Source organism: Centroberyx gerrardi, chromosome 7 (assembly GCF_048128805.1).
Source record: "Centroberyx gerrardi isolate f3 chromosome 7, fCenGer3.hap1.cur.20231027, whole genome shotgun sequence".
Classification (NCBI taxonomy): Eukaryota; Metazoa; Chordata; class Actinopteri; order Beryciformes; family Berycidae; genus Centroberyx; species Centroberyx gerrardi.
Genome location: NC_136003.1, coordinates 18,409,736 through 18,437,444, shown reverse-complemented (window position 1 = coordinate 18,437,444; position 27,709 = coordinate 18,409,736). Strand labels below are relative to the sequence as shown.

Genomic DNA, 27,709 nt, shown 5'->3' with positions numbered 1-27,709 from the left:
TGTCGGTTTTAATAGTGTCCTAGCTATGACTGTCATTTTGTTTTTCATTTCTTGGCCCGTCTTGCCCCGCCGCGTTTGCGAGGCCAAAGCCCATATGAGTGTAATTCAATGCAACATGAACGCCACTTAGCTTTATCCTCCAGAGGCACACACATCTGCTGTGTTAACAAATTGCTCGAAGCTGCCTCGTCATGCAGCGGTGGAACGGCCCGGGCTGAGGCTGGATGTGGGCTTGTAAACGTCCGGTCAGCACCATGCATTGTTAAGAGGTGGTGGCTCACTGAGCGTGTGTGTGTGTATCTCTATATCTCTCTTTCTCAAATGCATACGTTTCTACTTTCTTTCTGAACATTGCCCCATCCATTTATACAGTTCGATACAATTTATACTGGAACACTGGAAACGTTTGAATGTTTAGCATTTTATGACTGGAATACTAAACTGTGCATTAGCAATGGTTGCTCTGTATGGGTGGTCACAAACCTTGGTTTCTCTTCTGACCAAGATTCAGACAAAGAGACGGTGGAGAAGGAATGCAAAATTGTATCTGTGTGTGTGTGTGTGTGTGTGTGTGTGTGTGTGTTTGCATGTCTGTGGGGGGCCTGGAAAATATTGGCAGTAATAGGAGTTGATCCTGTAGTGCCAGCTTCAGTACATCCACAGAGTCAAGGCTATGGTGTCCTCTGTATCAATCTCTCCCCCCCCCCCCCCCCCCCCCCCCCCTCTCTCTCTCTCTCTCTCTCTCTCAGATGGGTCTTCTTCTGTTCATTACTTCACCCTCTCACTATCCTCTCACTCCACCCTTCCCCCTCACTCTCTCTGTCTCTCTCTCTCTCTCTCCAAAAACTCCCCCAGATGTAGCAGCATGGACCTCAACACACTCTTATAAGGACACACAATTGAAACCCTCTGGCCTAGCTGTTGTGATTTACAACATGCATGTGATAGTATCTTAGCTCTTACTTCTCTTTCTCTTAATGTCTGTCTTTTCCTCCCTCCCGCAAACTCTCCCCCTTTCTCTTATAGTAAATCAGCTCTGTCCTGCAAGGTATTTATTAGTGTTTCATTGTAGATCTCTCTGCCTCGGTCATTAAAACAGTTGATTTAGTGTGGGTGTGTTGGACAACAGAATGGCTTCACTAACAGTAAAACACAGGTTCTCATACGCAGTCTGTCCACCCAGGACCAAGGGGGAAAGGTAAGGCCCGGGTCTGGGGCCCCGGTCAGGCCGAGGGAAGGGTGTTGAAGTAGAATTTTGACATTGTCAGGCCTCTACAGCACGTTATGGGACAAGGATCTCATGGAATGCAATGTAGCGTAGCGCTGATATCATGTGAAAATAGCTGTTGAGTTTTGATTTTCATGTCTTTACTTGAACTGATGGGTTTACGTGGGATTTTTTTTTAGCGGTTGGGCAAGTTTCAGGACCTGATTGACCACAAAGCTCATACCAAACCCATTGTGTGATTTAAAAACAAAAATCATGGTTGTCAATGGGAAAACAAGGGTAACTTTCTTAATTCTAAAGCCTGACTCTTTGGAGATACAAGGTTTTTGTCTTACAGCAGTGGAATTTAGACACGCTTTTGAGATAGAAAGGGAGAAAGATGAGAGGACTGGATAAAGAGTGATAAAGTGGCATTTTAGATGGACCAAAAAGAACAAGTACGGACACATAGTCACAGCTGGCGTGTGTGTGTGTGTGTCTGTGTCTGTGTCTGTGTCTGTGTGTGTGTTACAGAGAGATGAGTCAGGTCCCCCATCCTTTAGTTGCTACACTGCCTCTGCACCAGAGACAGAGACCCACAGACTGATATAAAGAGTGACTGATAAACGTGGCTCTGGCATCTGACTCTGATAAAGCAGAATGGGAAGATACCATGGCGTCAAAACATGTGCAAATGACCATCGATGAAACAGTTACTCAGCACAGAAAGGCGCTCTGTTGAATTCCTCAAGAATGTTTTTGTAGCTCTAGTTGAGAAAGAATGAAAAAAAAGATTTGAAGTTGTTTTAGGGTTTATATTTCTCTCTTCATTTTTCTCGTTCTCTCTCTCCCCTTTCACTCATTTGTCACACGCGTACTCAGGCTCGGAGGGAAAACAAATATTAAACAGTAATGTTTTGTGTCAGTAAATTACTGGGTTTTATGGTTCTAGCATTTCCAATAATTCTGTCTTGGCTGTCCACGAAGGAAAGTCTCTCGCACACACACACACACACACACACACACACTCGTACATAATCATACACAGTGGAGCAAGTATGTTCTAACACTGGCTTGGGTCCTCCAAATGTGAGCTTTGGTACAAGGTCAAGGACTGCCATCATTTTTAAGGAACATTGGCTGAAGATTGGAGCAACATTTGTCAAAGTGTTCACCAGCAGGGTCCCAGGTCATATGATGTCACAGCTCACTTGTGGCGTCTCCCAAGCCGTTGGCCCAGTCGTTGGTCTGTAACAGCCAGTGTCCAGTTGAGCGTGACCACGGTCCGTTTAGCCGGACAGGATTTTAACAGGGCAGTAAGTCATTCATCGAGCCTGTTATTGGTGGATTGTGTTTTTAAAGAAGACTTTATTGGGTGCTGCAGGGTGTATATGGCAGAACGGCAAGAAGAAGTTTGGACTGAGGCTTTTCCACAGTAGGAAAGATAGAGTAGAGCAGGCCTAGGACTGACATCATCTTCAATTTGTTCCCTATAACAAATCAGCGCACCATGCAGAGCGACTGGCTCACTGGAACCAAGTCAAGGCCGAGTTGAGGACCATCACTTTTAAGTTATGCCTCTGGTATGCAAAATAATTAGTGTGCAATAACATGATATCCATGTGTGTTTCGGAGCATGTAATTTCAGTTTTTTTGCGGTTTATTCACTGATGTGTGGATTTAAGTTGAGAGTGTAGAGAACTTCACTCTCTCCTCGCCGTCTGTTAAACGTGTGCACCTCTGTCTGTGTTTAGCCTTTAAAATGCAACCGTGACATGAACCGGACGCTGCCCCGCTGACCTAACAGCAGAGAGGGTCGTTCTGGTCGCCACCCTCTCTTCTCCGTGCCATCCGTCCCTCTCTCTTCTCCCCTCTGAGGCGGTTGTGTCTGTCTGGTGGTTCCCAGGCTCCTGCTGACAGGTCATTTAATGGTCATCTGGCCCAGGCCCTTGATGCTGGACCCTGGGGTTAACGTGGAACGCATCTCTTCCGGGGCTCCACAGGCTCATCATGGCTCGCAACCAGTCAACAAGCGGCCGCCACCAACAGACACAAACACACCTCAGACATCACAGATGCACACACAGACTCAAACCCATGCCAAGATTGGAAGCAGACACGTGTTTAGATGAGCTAAATGTGCTTTTTATTCTCCGTCACCAACCTCATAGTCGTCTTACTTTTATAGGAGTGGATTCAAAAGATTTATCTACACTACCAGTCAAAAGTCTGGACACACCTGATTGAATGTACTATGTTTTTCATTCTCTTAAAATGAAATTTGTTTCTTAGACAAATATAAATAGTGAAGTTGATGCCTATGTATGAATTTCTTTCCAAAGCCTTTGCCTTTCCATCAAGGCAAAGAGTGGCTACTTTAAAGAATCTAAAATATAAGATAATTTTGATTTGTTTAACACTTTTTTGGTCGCCGCATAATTCCATTTGTTTTATTTCATAGTTTTGATGTCTTTACTGTTATTCTAAAATGTGGAAAACAGCAAAAATAAAGAAAAATGTGGTGTGTCCAAACTTTTGACTGGTAGTGTATTTCCCATCAGGAGTGCTGCACCTTTTCAGCCCCCTACCTCCCCATCAGTCTTGTACACCCCGACGCCCTCGTGCCCACCCACATCCTCCACCCTCCCCTCCTCTGCTCAGCCCGCCCAGTCTGGAGCGCAGTGCTGTGCGCTGAGGGTCTGAGGGGTCTGTGGGGTGGAGGATCCCTGCCAGTTTATGACCACTGCTTTATAGCTCTATGAGCCCGTCTGGCCCAGGTTACCACACATTTATAGGTCTACTGCGTGTGTGTGTGTGTTTGTGTGTGTAGGCATGCAGGGCTGTGTGCCAGTAATTTTGGAGATGGGCTTCTAATGTCTCTTATTTGTCTGAGATAAGTAGAACCGTATGTGTGTGTGTGTGTGTTATATGCCTGTATAATCATCTGTCCATTCTCTGTCTCTCTCTCTTTCTCGGCCCTCTTGTAAAAATAAAGATTCGGTTTTTCATTTCTCATGTCAACATTATGCAAAACAGACCCGCTGTCAGATTATGTGGTCAGACAGCCTGTGTGCTAAGTTGTCTTGAGAAGTGTCTTAACTGCATATTATATTGTTAGGAGTTGTTTTTCTACACATATTTGGTATTTTGCAAGGAGATGATATGCAGCAGACACCGCTGAGAGCAGTATGGACTCGCTTGTTGTGGGCTAGTAGCTGGCATTGTTTCCCCCTGCAGAGAAGGATTAGTAGAGCGATGTGCGGTGCTGATTGGGGCTGCTGGTGTCAGTGTGAAGAACGAGCTGCGCTGACGACAACTTGGAATGGTAATGAAGCATTATTCTGTTTCTTGAGGACGGGAGGGAAAAATGCTGCTTAGGTTTTGGTGATTTTTCTTTTCCTGTGGCAGCTTTGTATGTGGTTGTATGTGGAATTGGGAGTGGGGGGTAACTGAGGGGCCACTGCAGACCTGTTGACATGGGACTGTGACACAGTGAGTTTAATTAAATCCTGGGCATGTGTGTGTCTGTGCATGCTTGTATGTGTGCGTGCGTGTGCTTGTGTGCACGTGTGTATGTGTGTGTGTGTGTGTGTGTGTGTGTGTGTGTGTGTGTGTGTGCCTGCTGTCAGGGGCCGGTGGATGGGGCCCGGTGGAGCAAGGAGAAAGGGGAGAGCAGTCGGTTGGCAGCCCATCTGAGAGCCTCGTCACTGGGGCTCAGACGCGGCCACAGCTGGCCCCTCCACCAACAATCCTGGCCTTTCTTCCCCTCTCAGGAACGCAGCGCGTCAACTCTAATTCCCTTCTAATGAACTGGCTACTGAAGGTAGCAAGGCAGGCAGGCCCAATGCTCTTATTAAACACACACATTGGCAAGAGCGCACAAACACACACACACTCAATCATGCACAGTGGAGCGAGTATGTTGTCCTCTAGTATATTGGAGAGTGCTTAGCAGGGTGACTGTGCAACTTGCACCAACTCCCGCCAAAGATCCTTGAGCTCATCATGTACTAAGCACTCTTAAGAACTGAATTCACTACCACCCTAAGCAGGACTGGGCCTGCCAAAGGCATCTAAGGCCCTCTGTAGGTCATATATGGGGATGGGATGATATGCTTATCTCACGATACGATTCGATACACATCAGGGTTCACGATTCGATGCAACCACGATACAATGTGATAAAAGTTCAGTGACAACAAAATCTGACCTTGCAGAATTCTGTTTATTTCTGAGACACAAATGTTTCTAGCGATGGCATTGGTTTGCTAGAATGTAAACAACAATTTAAAAATGCCATTGCAAAGTGCAAATAATATAATTTGGATGGAGAGCTTGTGAAACTGTGATGGGCAAGCTGTCTCATTTGTGATTACTACAGCAATAAAATGGAGCTAATATCGTGATTAATTTTTCTGCCCCATGATATGTACTGTAACACTTTTATATTTCAATATATTGAATTTCGATATATCGTCCCATTCCTAGTCATATAGGAACCAAGATGTCATTTCGTTAAGCTCCAGCGGGGCAATCAAGAGAAGCAAAGGGAAAAGTGAGTTGAATTAAGGTTAGGTGGCTGATGATCAGACCTGGAACTTCAGTCTCCTCTCATGGCCATGGATTTAACTGGGACAGTGTTAAGTATCCGGGTTAAGGCTGGTGCGAGTGGATTTTGTAGTATTGAACTATCTTCAGTGGTAGCTTTAGGTTGGAGCTGCCCTTTGTGTGACCCGGTGGTTTGGCCTCTGTGGCACGGGCTCGCTAAGGGAAACAACACGTCAATGTTAGCCACCATCTCTGATACACTTAGACAGCCCTCGCCCTACACTTTGACATTTACTCTCTCAGAACTTGGCCTCCCCAAAACCCCCATAGCCTAACCCCACACAACCAAAAATGGAGAGTTTACAATGGTGACAAAGTTAATTAATTGTGATATATTGTTTATTTGCTTGCTTTTGGCACATTTTAGCCTATTTTTGGTGGATTGCTATGCTTCTGTGTTTGATAGCACTAATCACTGCCAAACCACTTGTTGGCTGTTTAAATGCTTTCCATGATAATCTTACACTAGGTTAGATAACATCTTCCAAAATTCTCTTTCTTCTCTCTCACAGTATGCTAACTCCTATGGAAAAAATTGGTCTTCAGATTACATAGCTCATGTATTTACAGAACATTGGAAATGAACCCAGACCGTACCATCCCGGAGATTTCAGAACCTAGCCGGGTTTCCAGACCCAGTGATGTCCTGTTATAAATCCCATTTAATCACCACTGGATTATTCTGCACCAATCCTTCCATTGTTGAGGCAACGTGTGCTTAAAACCTTTAGCTGTACCTCCCTTACACAAGAGTTTAAAACACACAGTTAAGAGTGTTCTGTAATAGCAAATAATAAAGATTGGCACGAGGGGGGTGGGGGGTGGGGTGGTTATCATAAGATTAGATAAATAATCTTCAGTAATTATTATGGGCACATGATGGCTGGTCATATGAAATGTCATCATGATAGTGATTATGGAAATAACTCGGACAGTGAAAAGCATGTGGTCATATGGTCATGTTTTTAAATGGGAGAGATCAGCTCTTTAGTTGTAACCTACTATCCATCATACCACAGATTTTTCCTGGCTTATCTTTAAACACACAATAACACACACATAGATCTGCCACATTAATTTCATAAACTTATACTTCATCATCTCTTTTTATTTGTGTTTTCTAAATACTGAAGCCCTGTGAGAAAGGGAGCTTGATATGGGACAGGGTTCCCACAGGCCTTGAAAATCCTTGAAAATTTGGGAGGAATTGGGAAAGGAATTGGGAATTTGAGAAAAATATAATAAGGCCTTACGTTGAAAGTACTTTATTTTTCTTTATTAAAATATCACAATCCACGTTCATCAACATGCCTCATCTCTCTGTACCGCTCTCTGTCCTAGGATCATCACTTCACATCCTGAGGAATGCCCTTTGATGGATGTTTGCGTTGATATAGCCATAGTTTTAAGATTAATTATTTCACCAGGATTTCTTGACTTGACAAGATCATGAGTAAAAAATGAGGCGTCTATGATGTCTAATTTTGACCATGTCTTACCCCAAAAACATGCCATTTTGAGTCCTTGAATTTCACCAAGTAAGACCTTGAATGTCAATAAATTTGATGTCCAAGTGAGTGTGGGAACCCTGTACTGACCTCCTGACAACAACTGGGAAAGCCAATGCACGCTCTCACACTCAAACTCCTATATCGGTGACCAGAGGCTCCCAACAACACAACTGTTTTAGCTGTGACCCTCCCCGAGTGTCCTTCTGACCCCGTCCGATAATCAAAACATTATTTTATGGCTACAGCTCTAGTCTCTAGCTTCAGTCTAAGGCGCTGAGTCACCGTTTGGGAACCAGCACCGGCCAATGGGACACCAGAGACAGGCCCGGGACAGCTGGATGAGCTACAGGCCCGCGGTCTGCGGATGGCAGCAGGGCTGATAAAGTGGGCTGTTTGAGTTCACAGTTCAGCAGACCCTTCATCTTAGCGATAGCACTGCACCACTCACTCACTCCCACTGACTAGGATGACATAACCAGGGGACTGATAGAGAGGAAGGTGGGGGGGGAGGGGTAACAGAGAGAAAAAGGATGAAATTAAAATGAACTGCACAGGCCTAAAGCAAGGTCTAGAAGGTCCAGATCGCTAAAATTGAGCAGCAGACAACCCATTGCCTTGTTTTGGTTTTATATTTTCCCAAGGCCACGTCTCTTTCTTTTCTCTTTCTTTTCTCTTTCTTCTCTCTGGTCAGCTGCTACCTGTTGACAGTAGCTTATTGTACTGCCTAGTGTGTGATATTAGCCCTAAGACTGGCCCAGCTAAAGGGCATGATCTCATACTTCAGAGAAAACCTTTGACTGATACTGATCTGGTCATTGCTGGTATAGCTCAACCCATAGCCTCATAGCTCTACAGGCTGCTTTCATTACCTCTGTGTATGTATAATACACTGTGTGTGTGTGTGTGTGTGTGTGTGGGTGTGATGCTATCAGTGCGCCAGGACATGCATGAACACACAAATGAACTATGTGTGTGTGTCTCACGCATTTTCTCATACTTTCTCATATTTTGTCATACTCATGACATGCCTGTATACGCACGAGTGAAGCGTGTACGACTGTATGTGTATGTGTGTGTGCATATTTTCTCATACCGCTGTGTTTATCTCTGCACCTTAATGTGTTTCTGGAAGGACTGTGTGTGTGTGTGTGTGTGTGTATCCATCATTTGTTTGCAGTAGACGCTTGCCCGTTCTTATTTGTCCGGTGACTGGACACTTTCACTTGGTAGAACTCCAGTTTCTGTCGTCTCTGAGGTCTCTCCCCTCCCTAATCTAGCCAGATCACAGCTGCAGATACCCCCTCACCTGTGCCCCCCCCCCCCCCCCCCCCCCCAACCCCCCACCCCCCATCCCCATACACACACACTCCCCTTCTTTTCTTACCCTGTGAGCCTCCTCCTCCCTACCTCTCCTGCATCTGTCTGTCATCCACATATCCATTTGTCTGGCCCTCCATTATTCAGTTTTTCCGATGATCTATCTCCTGCATTATCAAACGACAACGCATTCTCATAATCATAATATACCTGGGCTGACTCACACACACACACACACACACACATACAGGAGCGTAATAGAGTAATATAGCCATCATATCTGCTGGTGCTGAAGGCTGCTGTCATGGGCAGAAGGTCATTTTATGGTGTGTATCAGGGCCTGTGTGAGAGAGCGGTGTGAGGCGATGGCAGACGAGGCGGGAGGCAGGTCCTCCGCTCTCTGCTTTGTGTAAACTCTGATAGTAGCAGAGTGCTAGTGACAGACTGAAGCCAGGGGGGGATTTCTGGAGCGGCAGGCAGATCATCCCAGAGCGCTGGAAGAGCTGGAGAGGTGTTGAGGTGTTAGTGGGAACAGATAGCCGTGACACTGCGAGACCGGGCTGCGCTGGACTGTCGTTCTGTGAAATGAAATCTTTCAAGGAGCAAGTTTTCTTAGCTAAATAACAGCTTAGATTGTGAGCTTCCACCCACGTCTGTCTGTCTGTCTGTCTCTTTCTCTCTCTCTCTTCCCCCATAACATAGAAAATATGTTAGGTTCTATTGTTTTTTGTAGTATTATGTGATGACTAGTCATTATGTGTGTATGTGTGTGTGTGTGTGTGTGTGTGTGGTTAACCCTGTTCCAGTCACACCCCCAACACCGGACTGAGAGAGGCTTATTTCTGGATTAGTGTCTTAGGCCTGATCGGGCCCCACACACACACACACACACTCGTACATACACACACACGTCTGTTTACAGCCTCTCCTCTAAGAGCATGAATGAGGTCTGTAATAGTTTTCCTGTTCATTCACAATCAGCCCATGTGATTGAGATCTGCTCAACCGCTTCACTCCCACACTTAATCCTGCAAGAGCATAACTGCATGTTGTTATTAGTGCATGTGCACATACATCCTAATGCCGCGTTAATAGCGCATGTATGTGTGCCTGTACATCCATGTGCATTAATGTGTGTGTGCGTGCATACGACCGTGCGCGCGTACATGCGTATATGTGTTTCCCTGTGTGGGAAAATGGGCTGGTGGTGAGGTGGAGCATGAAAGCGATAGTAAACAGAGGCTATTATCAGTGATAAAGCTCCACTCCTATTATGTGGTTGTTTGACTTGTTGTACGTTTACTGTGAGAAAACCAGAGATAAGGCCACAGAGAAAGTGAAGGCAATTTGGAGAAATAATTGTGATTGGAGGCACAGTGAGAGAGGGTGGGATGCAAGGTAGTGTCGATGAATAGGAAAAGAGAGAGCGAGAGAGCGAGGGAAAGGAAGACAGAGAGCGAGGAGGGTGTGGGAATGGAGGTGTTTAGGGACTCCCTGTGGTCTGACTCGGACATGGGAACGCATAGTTGCCCTAACGAAGCGTGGCCGCCCCTCGCTGACTTCACAGGCCCGGGATAGAAGGAGGGAGGGAGGTATAGAAGGACACAAGAGAAGAGAGGGGGTGCTGGTCTGGGAGTGGTCCAGTTTGTTGTTATATCAGAGAGGAGATAGTAAGTATGAAAGTGAGAGGGAAAACGGGGAGAGAGAGAGAGAGAAGGAGAAGCAGGGAAAGAAGTCCTCCGATCCCAAATCAGTTCCACTTGCGTCAGCTGTAACCTGGGGTAAACACCTTGGTTGGAACGAGGCAGTGGCGTGACGTTCACAGTGCGGCCTCTTTTCCTCTGGCTTGTGGCTTGGCTTGATTGTGCCAGAGATAGCAAAAGCTTCCAGTTCATTCTCAGATGTCTGCTCAAAGTCTTAATATTTCCTTTGCTAGAGCATTTTCACTTTTGGCAGAGTCACTTTAACTCTTATTATTGTGAATGACTAAGGGCAAAATCACCTCTAAAAAAGTCTCACACACAAAAATGACATTTTCAAGACCCACATCACCATAGTTTGTGGATGATTTGTAAACAGTGTTTTCAAGATAAAAGGATGTGAGCTATTGTAACTACAGTCATGGCAGTATTGATTAACTGATCCTGAATTCATGTGGGTTTGTTTGCCAGAATGTGAAAATTTCCTTTCCTTTCCATTTCCTTTTCTCTGTTTTTGTCTCAAGCGTTTCAAATTCATACAGATATATTGCTCACATGCACAGAAATGCACATATGCTCTGCTCTCTGTCACACTCGCACACACACATATACACACACACACACTGTATAAACCATTGCGTGTCACCATGCACAGTCGCTTAAGATACCCGCACCAAGTCTGTCATTATACTGTCATATATAGAGCATGACATCACCAGTCTGTCATTCTCGGTTGATGTGGAGGCAGCCGTGTGGCCTCTCTCTAGAATAGTACCATTACACAAGGTCATCATCATAAGCCTCGCACTCTTACTGCCTCTCCACTTCTATCGGCCTATCTCGAGCCATGTCGCATGGCTCAGTGGGCCTGTGATGTGAAGTGGTTAGATCACCCGCCACCCTCTGTCCTCTTCCGCTCTCTCTCTGCGACGGCCCTGGAAAATAATACAGCATGCCGACCGCTGCTCCGATCGTGGCCCTCGAAGTTTGTCGGATGAAGGGAGGGAGGAAGAGAGAGTGAGGACAGAGGGAGAGAATATGAGGGAGAGTAAGAGAGTGAGTGAGGGAAATTTGCCAGCCATGGCCGTGTTTGTGCAAGCGTGCCTCTGTCTGAGCCATGATTTCCTGTTTGGTTTGGTCACTACAGCCAATTGTACTTTCCCCATTCAGTTAAAAGCTCATTCAGCTCCTTCATCCCTCAATCTGCTTACGTCAGATCATGGGAGGAGGCAGGTGACTGTAGCCCTGTTGGGGCCTGTCTCGGTCAAGGATCCTAGGTAGCCTTGGGCCTGGATTTCTAGGGTGAAGTGCAGGCTATGTTATGTAGAGCTGCAACGATTAATCGATTAATCGATTAATTGATTAGTTGTCAACTATTAAATTAATCGCCAACTATTTTGATAATCGATTAATCGGTTTGAGTAATTTTTTAAGAAAAATAAGTCAAAATTCTCTGATTCCAGCTTCTTAAATGTGAATATTTTCTGGTTTCTTTACTCCTCTATGACAGTAAACTGAATATCTTTGGGTTGTGGACAAAACAAGACATTTGAGGACGTCATCTTGGGCTTTGGGAAACACTGATCGACATTTTTCACCATTTTCTGACATTTTATAGACCAAACAACTAATCGATTAATCAAGAAAATAATCGACAGATTAATCGACAATGAAAATAATCGTTAGTTGCAGCCCTAATGTTATGTCAAGCGCTATTGGACAAAATGCTGTATTTGAAAACAGTCCATTGTTCATGGGCTGAATGCTGTTTGTTCCTTGGATAGCTGAAAGTTGACAGCAGAGGAGAATGAGTCTGCATGTTCACCATGTGTGAGTGAATGTGATTGTGCAACTAAACATCTTCATCTTGGTTGAATCAAGTTGTTCTTTATAATGACTTTTTCCTATTCCCCTAATCCCCTGAGAAAGATATGTGGAAATGTTGCAGCATGGCTTCTCATTGCTGACCTGACAAAAACGATGCTGTTTTTGCCCTAGTAGTGGGTGTATTGCACCACCTAGTGGTGCCTTTGGATATCTTCAGCCCATAGCCCCTGTGACATGTTTGAATGATTATGTAATAACAAGGATACTTAGGAAAGATGCTATTTCTGAGCTTAATTTGAATGTACCTCTCTCTTTCTCCTTTCCATTCCTCCCTTTCTCTTCTCTCTCACCCTCTCAGGACCCTGATGCCTCTGTTTGATGCCGACACTGGTCTGCTCACACTGACTGCTGTGGTAAGATATGGATTGATATCTTTCTATTCTACAGTTCTGTCAGTTTATCTAATTTGACGTCAACAGCCCATAAAAATATTTATGCCATAAAGTTGCATAAAAGAGCATGAATAGGAAGAGCAATGCCCTATAAAGACAAACAGCAGTGACAACGTTTATGTGCTGTTAGATTTCATATCAACAGAAATCGTAAGAAACACATAAACGCTATTAAACAATATGATGTCCACTTTACCAGAAATAATTTTGGTGTGACAGGAGACTGAAGTCATCTTTCTCTGATTCACTACTGATGCAGTCACTGCTCTTTATTACTCTGTTCTCTCCTCCACAGGGAGACGCTGTGGTCGATTGCTTTGAAGTCACTGCTTCTGAGCCATTCCTCTCTCAAGGTAGGACTTTGTCATCTGTGGCTGAACAGAGATTATCACATACTGTCTTCCTCCAATTTCCTGATTCTCTCTCTCTTACCCATCTGTTCTGTAGTGAGCCACTGTCTGACGGACGCCTCAACGCGAGGGGTTGCCATGGTACCAAAGCTGGCATTGGATGTCATGTCCTGTGAGGTGATGCGTGTGCTTCAGCTGACGGACAGCTGCATCGTACCAATCAGCTACCATGTTCCTCGCAAGGTGTGCACAAAATATAGCACTGTATAAAACATATTAATAATACATATTCAATTCAGTTCAATTCAATTCATATTATCAATTAATTCCCTGTAAGGGAAATTTGGTTTGCAGATAGGGTTTAAAGTAACCACACGCTATAAAAACACAAATGTTTTTGTGTGTGTATGGGTGTTTTCATGCACGCATATTTGCATCTGTGCACGTGTGTGTGTGTGTGTGTGTGTGTGTGTGTGTGTGTGTGTCATCCTCCAACAGTCGGGAAGAAACCAGGAGTTCCACGCAGACCTTTACCCAGACACAGTGGGTGCTACTCCAGCCATGTCTGCTGAGGAGTGGTGGCAAGGAGGGAACAAGCAGGTATGGATCTCCTTTCATACTTCAGCATCACAGCATGTCAACAACAAGGCTATCCGCCCTCTAAGTCTTTATATTGAATCAATTCCTCCAGTATTTCATATCTCTGTTTGTCCTCAGGTGGAGAAAGTCAGCCTCAACCCAGACAAACGGCCCAAACCCAAGGCTCCACCAGCCAATCAGACGCCTGTGAAGAAGGATCTGCCCAGTGGGGGGAGCAAGGAGGTGACTGACACATCTGTAATTAATATCCCATTGGTTCCATTGACTTACCATAGAAGTTACGGTACTATGGATTCTTTTTGGGGAACCCAACCTAATACTGGAGTAATATAAACTCGACAAACTTTTACTGCAACAAGTTAACAGGCACCGTGCTGTTCTATAGGAGCCGGCCCGTTGCTGCTCCACCTCCAGTAGTCCGCTGAGCACGACCAGCAGCAGCGCCGCTCCGTCCCGCTCGCCCTCCTCCACCTCCGGCCTCTCCTCAGGCTTCCTCCCCAGCCCCAGCCCCAGCCAGAGCACCAAGGCTATCCACAACTTGCTGGGTATGGACTCACACACACACACACACACACACACACATACACACATACACACCTGAGATCTTGCTGTCTCAGTCATTTGATAGTAATTTCTGGATTTATATTTGTTCCTTCACTGACCGTCCAATTCAGTTCAACTCCTTTTAAATGTGATGATGATAAATATAGTTGAAGTCTTTTTATTTTCATCTCAACCTCTTCTCCTGACCTAGGGCCCAGCTCAAAGTATCGTCACATCCAGGGGACGGTGATGCACAGGGACACCCACATCACCAACCTGCGGGGCCTCAACCTCACTACGCCTGGCGAGTGCGACGGCTTCTGCGCCAACCGCCAGCGTGTGGCAGTGCCGCTCGCCATCTCCGGGGGCCAGATTGCCGTCTTTGAGGTACCGCATTAGCTGGAATGAGATTGATCAACTGTTTCAAGTACAGTCATGTTGATTCAGTTAAACAGTAGTTGGTCTCCACGTTGAATGAACAGAGTAGGCAGCAAGCATTGCTTTAAAGCATCTTAGCACTAAAGTTGTGTTCGAAGACAATGGCCAAAGATAATTGGATTCTTTTGGAGAAACCAGCCCACTGTGTGTGTGTGTGTGTGTGTGTGTGTGTGTGTGTGTGTGTGTGTGTGTGTGCGAGACTGATTTATCCCTCTCATCTCCCCAGCTCTCTCGGCCTGGCAAGCTGGCAGACACGGCCCTGCCCACCATCCAGAACTCTGTCAATGTGGTTGACTTCTGCTGGGACCCCTTCGACACACACAGGCTGGCCGTGGGTAAGCGAGTGTGTGTGTGTCTGTGTGTGCTCATGCGCATGTGTGTTTGCGCCTATATGCTCTTTTAGGGCTGGATGTCAGCAGTGATCTCCCAATTCGATTTGATTTAAATTCACAAGGTCCCGATTCGATTCGATATTGATTCAATTAGGGTTAACTTCAGTTACAATACCAATACTGGTTAGATATGAAAGAAATTATCTGAGAATTATGCTGTGAAATGCACAGGGAACCCTCTATAATATGGTGCATTATTAAAAAAGTTAATGTTTAACATTGACAATTGGAGGAGGGGAGGCCCGCTTCCAATGACATTTTGGGAAAATCTACACACATCCATTGAAAAAAGGCATAGATTGAAAGATTGATCTCTGGATTTTAAGAATCGATATCGGATTGTACAAGTGAAAATAGCAATTAATCGGAAAATCTATATTTTTACCCGGCCCTACTTTTGACTGCTCACTGTCTACCTTGATATGTGTGTTTGTATGATTTTTTATGCCTGTGTCCCTCTCTGTCCATGCTAGCTGGTGATGATGCCAAGATCCGGGTGTGGCAGGTGCCAGATGGAGGGCTGACAGAGACCCTGACCGAGCCTGAGGTCATCCTGCAGGGTAAGACAGGCACCACTAAGGACCCGCTTATCAGAATCACTTCAATTCAACCAGTACAATGGATTCACAGGGAGTTTGTAAACGCAAACGCACTACAAGAATACATTCAAAGTCAGAGCAAACAATATGAAGCGCTATGTACTAAGCACAGACAGTCTGAAGATTACAGTACATCCATACATGTTGTTTCATATATAATGAAGAAAAGGATAATGATGATGATAAAGTGAAAGTCAAGATGAGTGACAGCTGCTCTGACCACTCCTAGGCCACACAGAGAAGATCTACTCCATCAAGTTCCACCCTCTGGCCAGCGGCCTGCTGGTGTCTTCGTCCTATGACCAGACGGTCAGGGTGTGGGACCTGGAGGCAGGAGAGCAGGTCAACCTCCTCACTGGACACCAGGACCAGGTGGGGAACCGTGATCCACTCCCTGATCGGATCTTTGAATTTAAGGCTAAATATGGAAAAACTGTTAAGCCAAAGCTACTTATGGGTTTAAAATCATATATTTGATGGAACTCATTCGTAACACTAGTAAAACGTGCTATGCTAAGGAAAGGAACATAGATGTAAACTGTGTACTCACTACAGGAAATCTGGATATGCTTGCATACCATATACTGCAGTGAATACATTTACTGTTTTATTTACATTTTTTTAATGGTCCCGCTCTGCTCCCTGCTGTGGGTTATGTTCAGGTTTTTGGAATGGCGTGGAGTCCAGATGGCAAGCTGCTGGCCACAGTGTGCAAAGATGGGAAAGTTCGTATCTATGACCCTCGCAAGTCTGCTGCACCTGTGCAGGTATGTACAGCACCCAGATTTTTCTTTAGGTTTGTATTGTGAAAATGGCATTTATAAAACACATAGCTCCAACCCTCAATTCTGATTGGCTGAGTCCCAAAGCCATTATAAGCCATATAGCCAATACCTGATACACGCACACCTGTGACTCCATAACAGTTAATTTAAATATTAATGCACTAAATCACCTCTCATATCGGTATATATGTGTCGCTTAGCAGCCATTTTGTTTAACTACTCTTCAAGAACTATATTGCTTGGCGGAATAACAATTAAAAATAAAAGATTTAACACATTTTTTATTACAGTGCTGTGTTGCCATTTAATTTAAAGCAATAAGCCACGAGAGGCCGTGGTTTACAGTGAGTTAGAACAGCTAAGAGACAATGAAATCACTGCTAACCATGGCCTTATTGCTTAATTAACCCATCTCTCTCACACACACTCTCTTTTTTAGGAGGGCCCGGGTCCCGAGGGCCACAGAGGAGCTCGTGTGGTCTGGGTGTGTGACGGCAAATACCTCATGGTGTCGGGATTCGACAGGTACAGAACATGCACTTCAATATCTATGACAAAGATTAAATTAGCTACTTAATTAGCAATAGTACTTCATTAACCTAACAATATGCAGGCTTTCCAGAAAAACAGAAGGCCTGCTGTTTTTTCTGGAAATTTTGAAAAGTAAGGCGAAAAAGCAGGCGAAAATAAATCAAAATATTCTAGGGTGATCTCAATGTCTTCAGCTGATCATTGTAACAATGCAAGGGTGTGTTAGTTCCCTGTACAAAATGGAAATCAGGTTTTTACTCCACGGAAAAGGGAAGTAAAGACGAGAGCTTAACAAATGAGACTTGCCCCGCGCTGAATTTAAAGGCCCACGGCTTCGTAGTTCAGTGTCATTGTTACAGCAGCAGGGAATGAGAAGTTCACCACCGATCATTCCTGTATTTCTCCCTGCAGTCGCAGTGAGAGAGAGATGTACCTGTACTCCGCTGAGTCCCTGTCCTCCGGAGCCATAGCCAGCGCGCCGGCAGACATCTCCCCCTCCACGCTCATCCCCTTTTACGACCCTGACACCAGTGTGGTCATCCTCACCGGAAAGGTGAGCAAACAGACAACAACATACACAGAATCTCATGACAAATCCTATGCTTGATCCCACATTGCTTGTATCAAGATTGTGGCTCCTAACTAACCTGTGTGTGTTTTCTGTCTTCCAGGGTGACACCCGAGTCTACATTTTTGAGATAATCCAAGAAGCTCCATACTTCTTGGAGTGCAGCAGCTTCAACTCATCTGAGCCACATAAGGTACTGCGGTGATCTCCCTCTTACATTAGTTGATTTCTCTCCTTTTTTTTTCATTTGCGCACATGGAGAGACCGTCCTTCAACTGTAGGCAAACATCCGCCCTGCTGAAGTGGCATTGAGCACGACCTTGACCCCCTACCAGCTCTAGGCTCGCTGTTCTGTAGCTGACCTCTGACCTCTGAATTTCAGAATTTCCCTACAGGGACCAATGACCCATCACACAGCTCATTTCATACAGGCTTACAATGCAACGTATTTACAGTACATCCTTCTCAGCCACTGTATAAAGAAAATAATCTTGATTGTGTGACTTCTGCAACTGATAGATGATTGTTAACAACTTTAATGTCCCCATGAAATGAACTCCCATTACTTTTAAAACACAGTATCTTTGGTGGTGACCTCATGCTGCGCTAAATATACATTTCTAACAATAAAACCATCAGATTTTTTAACAGTCCCGCCCCTCCGCACCCCTCCCATCAAATAAAACTGCCTTTCTCTCCCTGACTCATATTCCATTGGTTTTAGACTTTTGAATGATCCCTCACTGCATTACGTCCCGCCCCAATCTTGGCACCATGAAGGAGAACCACAGTGGAGTCTGTGTCATAACTGCTAACTCTTGTGATTATTTCCTGTGCGCAGGGCCTGGCCTTCCTGCCCAAGACAGAGTGCAGTGTGCGTGACGTGGAGATAGCCAGAGGACTGATGCTCAGTAAGACGACCATCGAGCCCGTGGCCTTCAGAGTGCCCCGGGTCAAGGTGAGGCAACTGCCCCACCTAGTGGACGCATGGGAACACTACATACCACTAAATCCAACCTTCCTCTTTTACTCCAACTGTGTGCCTGATCAGAAATGTATAGAACTTTTACGGTAGTTCTATTAGGATGTACTCATATAGAATAGAATAGAATAGAATTTCCACTGCTGGGCCGGTGAAACTTATTTTTGGTGCAACATAATGTAATGGAATTGAATAGCTCATAAAACACACACATAATGGCTACAAACCTGAACAGACAGCCTCAGTACAAAGCTTAATGTTTTCCTGAACCACCTTTGACTTTACTCCATTACTTTCTTTCTTCTCTCTATCTTTCCCTCTCCTTCATAACTGCCCCCTGTGTGTGTCCACTGTGCGTCTGCAGAAAGAGTTCTTCCAGGACGATGTGTATCCAGACACAGCGGTGTGGTGGGAACCGGCGCTGACCGCCTCTGCCTGGCTCTCCGGCTCCAACGGCCAACACAGCAGGATCAGCCTGAAGCCTAAAGACATGACGCCAGGTACGGGTGCGGACTGGAGAGTCCACATACACACACATACTGTGTGACCTCAGCAAAGACTGCTATCATAACCTTGTCTATATCTCCACATCCTCTACAATCTATGTAGCAATGGTGGATCTGTCTTCGTTGGTAGATCTCTGCATCACTGAAGGGTTTCAATGTGCGTTTCTGTTTTTTGGTTTTCTGTGTGTGTGTGTGTGTGTGTGTGTGTGTGTGTGTGTTCTCAGTGAGTGAGGCCCCCAAAGAGGCTCCAGTTAGGAAATACTTGCCCTCCTCGGTCTACCTGGAGGAGAAGACTGATGAACAGAAGAAAGACGAGGTGAGAAAAATACTCCACTTCCCGATGTAAAATAGAGCCAACGATGCTAATGTTGCTATGCTGGAACCAACTGTTTGCTTGCTGTCACACAGTACATCTTGTCTGCACCGTATGTGAGGTCCTGTTACGGTTTGTCCCGCACCTAGAGTGTCAATCCTGTGTTGTGTGACTGTCTTGTATTAACCAAGTCAAAGTCCTTGTGTACATGTTGTACTTGTCGAATAAAAGCGATGACTTTATCCTCATGTTTGTTAACGTTGAACGTGTGTATCTGTTGCCTAGCTGCTGAGTGCCATGGTGGCTAAGCTGGGGAACATGGACGACCCACTGCCACAGGACTCCTTCCAGGGAGTGGACGATGACGAGTGGGTGAGTGAATATATATGTTATATGTTACATATATGAATAAATATGTATTTCTATTTCTAACTGTATTTCTACCAACCTCTGCATGCTTTACTCATACTGTATTTATACATGTTGGGAGGAGCAAGCTGTTTACCTAAAGGGGGAGATGTACTTAATGATTTGGATACTGAGCACATGTGTTTTTAGGTGAAAAAGAGAAGTTAAAAGATGTTAAACAGCAGTAGTATGAAATATTGAGAGAATGGCGACTTAGAGGATATCGAGATAATGTGGATTTGTTGCCAGTCCATATCCACCTGTGCTGACCTGGGCTGCTGTGTCTTCCAGGATGACTAGAGGGGGATGCTGCCTTGCTCTCGGCCTGGAGGGAGAGAGAGGGAGAAAGAGAGAGAGAGAGAGGGACCTGCTCAAGTCTTACGTTGCCATTCCTGCGTGCCACGGTGCCACGACCACATCAGCTAACATCTCAGCCTACCGACCTTACACCTTCCTCGCACAAACAAAGAGTCCTGTACGATGTGGCGCTTCATCAAAGTGTAAATAACCAGCATACCATTCTCAAGATGTAGGGCAGATTGCCAAATAAATCCAATATCCCTTATAGAAGTGTAACATTAAAGGCATTTGCAAACATTCCAAGGTTTTTCTAACAAAACTGTCTGTCTGCCTGCATGTTACTTCCACCGCATTTGTGAACCACTGCTTGCTTTTCTACTGGCCAGTCATATAAGCACACTCAGTCACAATGTGTCTTCGAAAATGTGATGTGGCACAAAACTGTTTATGGTCTTGTTGAACAACTGGACACCATGCAGCTGGAAAAAAAACGGTAACCCTTGTCTTCCAGTTTCGTCACCCCGTCTGACCAATGCATAAATAAGGACACACACACACACACACACACACACATATACACACCCCAACCACTTCAGCAACTGGGCATCATATTGACTGTATGCCTCCTGCTACTTAGGGATGTATTGGTGATTTTACTGTAACATGTTCAGCAGCAAAAACCACACAGAGGATACAACAGGGTCGCCAACGTTCATGTTTCACCATGAACTGGACTTTCTATTGACAACAGTACAGTTTACTGACGCCTTCTTCTGTTTGTAGCCAGTATTATGAAATGTCATTTTAGCACCAGTCTGTCTTTTTGCATCTGCACCGGTCAGTTTTGGGCGAATGTTTTCGCCACTCGGGGAATTGTCTCATAATAAGCAGGGGTGACAGGTTGATGAAAAGGGGATTTGGCTGTTATGCATTGAAAGCCAAACCACCTCCTTATGGAGTTTTAGAGGGGCCTATGTGTGCTTTAGGGTTATGATTGTTTCTTTCTTACTTGCTTGCTTTTCAGTCTTTCTTTTCTTTATATGCTGCACAATTTAACTTTTTATTCATTATCGTCATTCGTTTTCAGACTGGAGTATTCCTCACTAATAGAGCTAATTTTCTTATTTGATGTTTATCACTAGTATGTAATCATGGTGTTTATTTGACATTAACAGTACAGTATTAATAAATTACAATGCAGTCATAACAGCCATCATGTAATTTCTAATCAGGGCTACAGCACAATGCAATATTGTCAATAATCCAGGCTTGAACCAATTATGTTGTTTACAACTGCTGATAGACTGGAATGAACCAACCACTTCAACCATGCATGGTAGTGCACATCATGTAGTGCTGTGGGTGGTGTTAGTGTCTGTGTGATGTATTTGTGCTTGTGATTGTCAAATGTCATACTTTATAATTTCTGGGATATTAACTTGCCTTCCATTGTGTAAAAAAAACCTTCCTTTTATACAGTGAGTAAAGCATTGTTTTCTCTGTCTTACTTGAGTAATGGTTTGTGGATTTTTTTTTTTTCATTGTTGCCTTGCAATAAACACCTTTTGAACCTATTACCAATTCTCTCTCATTCATTAAATCGCCAGGGGAAAACCACAATGTCAAATATATAGGAAAGTAATGTTGATAAACTGCAGGGGTTCCTAAACTTTTTCATGTTCAGGTCCTTCTATTGGAGACGCTTTTGACCACAGATCTCATTTGTCCCAAGAGATCCCATTTCAATAGTTTTTATTCATTACATAATTTATACTGAGAGAAAAGTGATCAGGATAGTCACTCACTTACATTCTCATAGAGTGCTACCTTTTAGCAAATAAAACAGTTGTGAAATTAAACTGTCCCATTTTGCTGGGGACCCCTACGAACCTCTCAAGGACCCCTGGGGGGTCCCTGGACCCTATTTTGGGGAAACACTGATAAATGGTATCTGTTCGGAGGCCGCTGAGGAACTTTACTGAAAATGTGCAGTTTGACCTCCCTACCACTAGATGTCAGTATTGTTAACATCGCCGCACACCTAGGTAATCTTGAATTCTACAATATCTTCGTTCGCGGTGTGCTTGGCGTTTGAACTTTGACCCTTCAGTAACCTTCATTGGAGTACATGTGAAAAACCGACAAGCACAACTGTATACTCTTCAAGACCGCTATAAATTAGCACTGTGAAATGGTAAGAATGTATTTCATAATGTTCGTGTTGATGTTCCCAAAGTAATGAGCTCGCGAACCGGCGTGTCGTCAGTTAGCTTTAGCAGGAGACGTTGTTGTGCCGCTGTCTCTCTTTTGGTGTTTGCTATACGGTGTGTCTGACTCTTTCCAACACAGTTACATAACCTGCCTCCTTAAGTTACCAGTCCAGTATCACTTTGATTCAGGAGCTAGTTCATCTAAGTAACTCAGGACCGCTTGAGCCAGCTAACATAACAAACGGTTATGGAAACGCTTCCTCAGTGTTGGCTGCAGTGATGTGGGATGGGGACAGCTGCTGCTTACCTCTGGCCTGCAGACAGCCATTGGCCCTTCTAACAACAGCTTAATCATCATGGGACTCAACTCATGCTGTAATCTCACTTGCCAAAATCTGGACGCAGAATACTGACAGCCAACACCACTGACTGCCCTTCCTTTCCTCTTTTGGTGTCCCATGTCTGCCACTATCAAATGAAGTGGTCTATTGATTAATGATAAATGTTTTATTTTCTATGCAGGCCAGATACCTTGCCCAGATCGTTGTGATGGGAGCACAGGTGGTGGGACGGGCGTTTGCACGGGCGTTACGGCAGGAATTTGCAGGTATGGCCCATGACAGACACTGCCACAGTGACACTTTCTAGGTAAAAATCAGCTTTGTGGAGCCTTATTTTTCATCACATCACGAGTTAATCGTTTTGTGTGTGTGCTGTGTTTTGTCTCCCAGCCAGTCAAGCAGCAGCACAGGCCAGGGGCCGTTCGGGCCAGCAGTCCGCTGCAGCCTCCAGCATCTCTGGGATGAGCCTGCAGGAGGCCCAGCAGATCCTCAACCTCAGCACACTCACCCCCGAGGAGATTGAGAAGGTACACACACACACACACACACAAAGACACACGCCATCTGACGGTTTCTTTCATCCAAAATGTCCAATCCAAACATTTGCAGCTGGCAATTTCACTGCCACATGAATTTGATGGTTTATTTGGAGTTAACAATCACTCTCAATTTCTGTCTTCTCTTGGACTTTACCCTCTACTGTATGAAGCATGATAGAATTTGTATTTGTGTTTCTTTGTTGTTGTTCTGAATTGTTATTTTGAATGAAAACCACATAACACTAACTGGCGTAACTGTTCCTAGAACTACGAGCACCTTTTCAAAGTCAATGACAAGGCAGTGGGCGGTTCGCTTTACCTACAGTCGAAGGTAAGTGGCGTTTAGATGGTTTGACACTAGACATTTGACTCAAGTGTTTTTTTAAAGGAGCACTCAGCTATGTGATGTCACACAATGACTGTCAAATAAGTAGAATGGAGGAGAGTTGAGGCAGTCCTCGCTTATCAGTGTGCAGTGTGCACTTTCACTCGCTGCATTTGAAGTGACTCCATCTAATACGCTATAACCTGTCCATGAAGTACTGATAAGATACTGTTCAGCATGCCACTGTGATTTGCCTGCTTGCAGCTTATCATTCTCTTTCCGCTTTGATTATCAACCTGCAGGATCGCCCATTATTGGATGTTTTGTTTTGTGTGTGTGTGTGCGGCAGAATTCTTAATTAACCGTAGAGACAGTCATGTATGAAAAGCTCGTTCTGCCCATTCTAACATCCAAGCGAACAGTGACTGAACCCCTTGCTGCCTATCTGCCTGCTTTATACAGCCAACCATAGTCATGTGACTCTCAGTCTGTAGGAGAAATCCACTTTGTGAAGAGGATAGTGTTGGAAATTAATTGGCTTCTGATTGTATTGCTCATTAATTCCTCCCTGCTCTTTGCGAGCCACGCTACAAAAACAATAAAACGATTGTTATTTTAGAAGTGTCTTTCCATTCTCATTGTAATCATTATTATTGTGTGTTTGTATGTCTGTGTGTGTGTGTGTGTGTGTGTGTGTGTGTGTCCAGGTGGTGCGGGCCAAGGAGCGGCTAGAGGAGGAACTTAGTATTCAGGCACAAGACAAGCAGCAGTCGCAGCAGAAGCAGCAGAATACGGAAACATGAAGTACGAAGTGATGCTCGCCCCGTCTCCCCCCTTCCCGTCCTCTGTAAATTATAACCCAATAAAAGCCATCTCCTTTTTAGACTCTAGTCTTGACTTTGTGGGAATTCTTGATGAGGCTCATGAGGCTCTGTGAAGGCACTTGATATTGGGTTTTATTTAGCCTAAAGAGCATCTTTCTTTTTATGAATATTTTATGGATTCATGTATTTTTTTTTTGTCTGAGGATGCAGTGTCGAAAGAGAGGAAACATGGGCTAAAGCTGGGGTTTGAACTCATAGTTGTGGTAGGCTGTATAATATTCACAATCGAATGTACTGATATTATTCTTCTCTCTCGAAGCGCCTTATTGTACACTATCATATACCATATATGCTGATGCAATGTTTTCAGCTTCAGTTGGCAATAACCTGAATTCACATGGATTTACATTATTTATGTCAGTTTGTGGAGTAGCTGCTGTGACGTTACACAGTTGAAACACTGAATGCAGTGAGTGAAAATGCAGCCTGTTGACTAATAATCAGCTTCATCAGGATTGTTCTTTATTCAGGTGTAGTGTGATGCCGGCCTGCAGTGAGCACCTGTGGAGTAACACACACCTGTTGGTCTCTACGTCCGTGTATTTCCATTATATGTGACATTTTGATAGTATTTTTGGAACAGAAATGAATGCACAAGTTGTATCAAATGCAACTTTATTAAACATTTTGTTTGTTTATTTTTCATTGACATTATTATCAATATCGTAATAAAATTCCTCTAAAACAGGAGAACACCGCTATGTTGTACCAATTGGAGACTTTTACAACTCTAAAATTCTGCATGTTCAACCACAGAACATGATGCCAGGAAAAAATATATTTTCATATAATCATTTTTCATATAATGTATAGCTTCTATATTTCACCTAGAATAAAAGGCACTTGGAAAAAATTAAAATACTGACATTAGAATATCTCACAAATGTGCAAAAACATAACTTGGAACAGGCCTTGCGTGGCCTTAGTCTTATCATTAACCCTTTGTGCAACACTGTGGCACTTCAGTCAATGGCATCCCTTGTAAATGACACTGACCTAGCTAGCTAACACAACTGTTGTGCCCTGGATTTGGTGTGTGTGGCGCACACCGAGATGCTCATTCCCACCTAACAGCACTAACTGTATAAGTGTCGATGAGCATTACTTTGAAATCTCCAGGAGCAAGTACCGCTTTTATAATGTCGTATAAAGAAAAATAAGGGTTGAAAATTCAGACATTTTAGCAATCAAGGACAACGACTGTATCAACAGTGAAGATTTTCGCAAATAACTCTTGGTCCCCAAAACAATCAATGAATAACGCTCTACACCGTGAAAGTGTATGATAGTAGATTTTTTTTTTTTTTTTGACTTGGCATCCCCTATCTATACACTCTATAAGGGGAACAAAAGTGCAGTTTATTACAGATTGAGCTCAAAGGGTTAATGGATCAAACAGCTTATTTAATATCGAAAGATGTGGACCCAGGAAGGATCCGTGTCGTTTTCAGCTTTCTCCGGCCCAGACCGAGCCTCTGTCCCTGGCTTCCACCAGCAGAGGAGAGACAGACAGGGAGGAGGAGAGGAGGAGAGTCGTGTCTGTGGGTTTCACTGTTGCCAGGGAAACCATGTCTAGCCTACTTAACACCTGTTTCTGATGACATCACATGCCAGGATTGTCCACTCACAACGAGAGATTCTCTTCAATACCCAGCCCGAACCCAGAGACTGGCCACCCGAGTGAGTGTGTGTTTGTCTCTCTCTCTCTCTCTTTCTCTCTCTCTGTGTGTGTGTGTGTGGGTGTGTCTGGGATAATAATGATCCAGAATTACTGAGGCAGAAACACAGGTATGCAGTGCATCTCCTGCTGCAAATCCTCCCCGAGCGAGAGAGCAGGCCGGACGCACGGCGCTGTAATCCATCCTGACCCGCTCCTTCAAAATCCCTCACATCTTTAGACGGGGGGGGGGGGGGGGGGGGGTTACATTTGTTTTTGTTTACTGTGCATGTGGCGTGTGTGTTTTGCCCGTTTTCCCTCAACTCTGGTAAAAAGCTTTGTGGCCCCGGAGGTGGAGAGGGGTGGGGGCGTGGGTGGAGTTGCTGAGGGAGCGGAGCCTTTTGGGTTTAATCTATAAAAACCCCAGAGGGCAGACAGAGTTCAGTGGCCTAGTTTCCCTGCTGGCTGGCTGGCATGCCTGTGAGTGGCTGCCACATCGGGCACAGTGCGGCCACTGACTTCAGAGACGAGAGGCCCGCTCGGCCTGCTGGGTAGGTGGCCAGATGGAGGGGCACTCCACAGCGCAGCCATCCTCTGCCTCTCTCTCTCTCTCTCTCTCTCTCTCTCCCTCTCTCACTCTCTCTCGCTCTCGCCTGCTGGCACACAGCCTCTCCCTTCATCTCTCTTCCTATCCCCTGTCCATTCATTTATTCATTCAACCACTCCTCGCTCTGTGCCTCGCTGTTCTCTCACGCTCTCCCAAGGCCGCCCGCCATTTTAGAATCCTTACAGTCGGTTGTTATTTCTCCACGTTTTTTTTTTGCTTTACGTAACCGTGGAGAGTCCCGATCGGAAACAAACGGAGCGGAGTTTCCGATCGCAATCCTACCCCAAGATAATCTTGTGTTTGGACACTGATTAGCGAGTCCAGTCGTTTTGTAGAGCAGCATGCCCTCGCTCTCATTAGGGTGACAAAGAAGACAATCCAGCTCACCTAAATGTTCCTCAGTACAGCAATGTGATTGTCATGGAGGAATGTGATGTCATGTGGTCCACTGGATACCCCCTAAAACCTGATTTTCCTCTAGAGGGCCACCCAAACTTCTCCTTCTCCCTCTCTCTCTCTCTCCAACCCTTTTAAGAGACCCGGGCTAGACAGCAGAAAGCTGAGTGCAGAGCAGCCATCGCAGAACACAAGGAATCGAAGCAACTTCAACATCAGAAAAATGTCTCGTCTGAGCAACAGCAAAAATAATGACTAAAACAACAGCAATAACTGATTATTCTTAAGAACGGGGGATGGAGAAAGAGACGGGGAGAGGAGAGATGCGAGGAGTGAGAGAGAGGAAGGGCGCGTCAGTCTCTTGAGGGAAAGTTCCTCGTGTTAAGATGATCCTCTCCTTTCCCCCCACCTCTCCTCTGTGGAAACCCCAGTTACACGGTGCAGTCAACATCCTACATACATTAGCAATCTGCGACACAAGCTTGGAAGGACCCCGCAGCGAAGCCGACCCTTGCAGGCCTGAGCAGAAATGGGATAAGAGCAAAACAGTTTCCAAAGAACAATGACTTGGCAGTAACATTTTATAAAACATGGAAAGAATATAGTTTGTGGTAAGTGCATGTTGACTGCGTAATCGAACCATGAGAAGAGTTTTCCCAGAAGTAAAATGAGTCTGTTTTTTTGTTTGTTTTTTTTGTCCCTGTGGACAGAGTAAAATGAGGCAGTTTGCAATAGTGTGGCTTCCTAGTCAGTCCAGCTGTATGTGGCATTGAGTGCATGGCACCCCCCTCTGCGGCACAATACGTACGTCCC

General features: G+C 44.8%; 2 protein-coding genes across 2 annotated transcripts in view; both read left to right on the top strand.

The window, feature by feature from the left end:
- Positions 1-21,511, top strand: part of coro7 (coronin 7) — a 115,396-nt gene extending 93,885 nt beyond the window's left edge. Inside the window, exons 10-28 of the mRNA XM_071908427.2 lie at positions 12,529-12,583; positions 12,918-12,975; positions 13,070-13,215; positions 13,471-13,572; positions 13,690-13,794; positions 13,958-14,117; positions 14,327-14,502; positions 14,780-14,888; positions 15,419-15,505; positions 15,774-15,916; positions 16,207-16,311; positions 16,769-16,854; positions 17,272-17,413; positions 17,532-17,621; positions 18,270-18,386; positions 18,775-18,910; positions 19,141-19,232; positions 19,515-19,601; positions 19,929-21,511. Of these exons, the coding sequence (XP_071764528.2) occupies positions 12,529-12,583; positions 12,918-12,975; positions 13,070-13,215; positions 13,471-13,572; positions 13,690-13,794; positions 13,958-14,117; positions 14,327-14,502; positions 14,780-14,888; positions 15,419-15,505; positions 15,774-15,916; positions 16,207-16,311; positions 16,769-16,854; positions 17,272-17,413; positions 17,532-17,621; positions 18,270-18,386; positions 18,775-18,910; positions 19,141-19,232; positions 19,515-19,601; positions 19,929-19,937 (2,005 nt within the window). The 3' untranslated portion in view covers positions 19,938-21,511. The remainder of the gene's footprint in view (positions 1-12,528; positions 12,584-12,917; positions 12,976-13,069; positions 13,216-13,470; positions 13,573-13,689; positions 13,795-13,957; positions 14,118-14,326; positions 14,503-14,779; positions 14,889-15,418; positions 15,506-15,773; positions 15,917-16,206; positions 16,312-16,768; positions 16,855-17,271; positions 17,414-17,531; positions 17,622-18,269; positions 18,387-18,774; positions 18,911-19,140; positions 19,233-19,514; positions 19,602-19,928) is intronic.
- Positions 21,512-22,033: 522 nt separating this feature from the next.
- Positions 22,034-24,988, top strand: pam16 (presequence translocase associated motor 16). The gene is made up of 5 exons (XM_071908428.2): positions 22,034-22,131; positions 22,670-22,754; positions 22,879-23,015; positions 23,293-23,358; positions 24,060-24,988. Exons 1-5 carry the CDS (start codon positions 22,129-22,131, stop codon positions 24,153-24,155), a joined length of 387 nt encoding a protein of 128 aa, XP_071764529.1. The 5' UTR covers positions 22,034-22,128; the 3' UTR covers positions 24,156-24,988.
- Positions 24,989-27,709: the final 2,721 nt, after the last annotated feature.

Coding starts and splice junctions, on each gene's coding strand:
- pam16 (XM_071908428.2), top strand. Junction 22,755..22,878: donor GTTACGGCAGGAATTTGCAG/GTATGGCCCATG, acceptor TTTGTCTCCCAG/CCAGTCAAGCAGCAGCACAG. Junction 23,016..23,292: donor CCCCCGAGGAGATTGAGAAG/GTACACACACAC, acceptor AACTGTTCCTAG/AACTACGAGCACCTTTTCAA.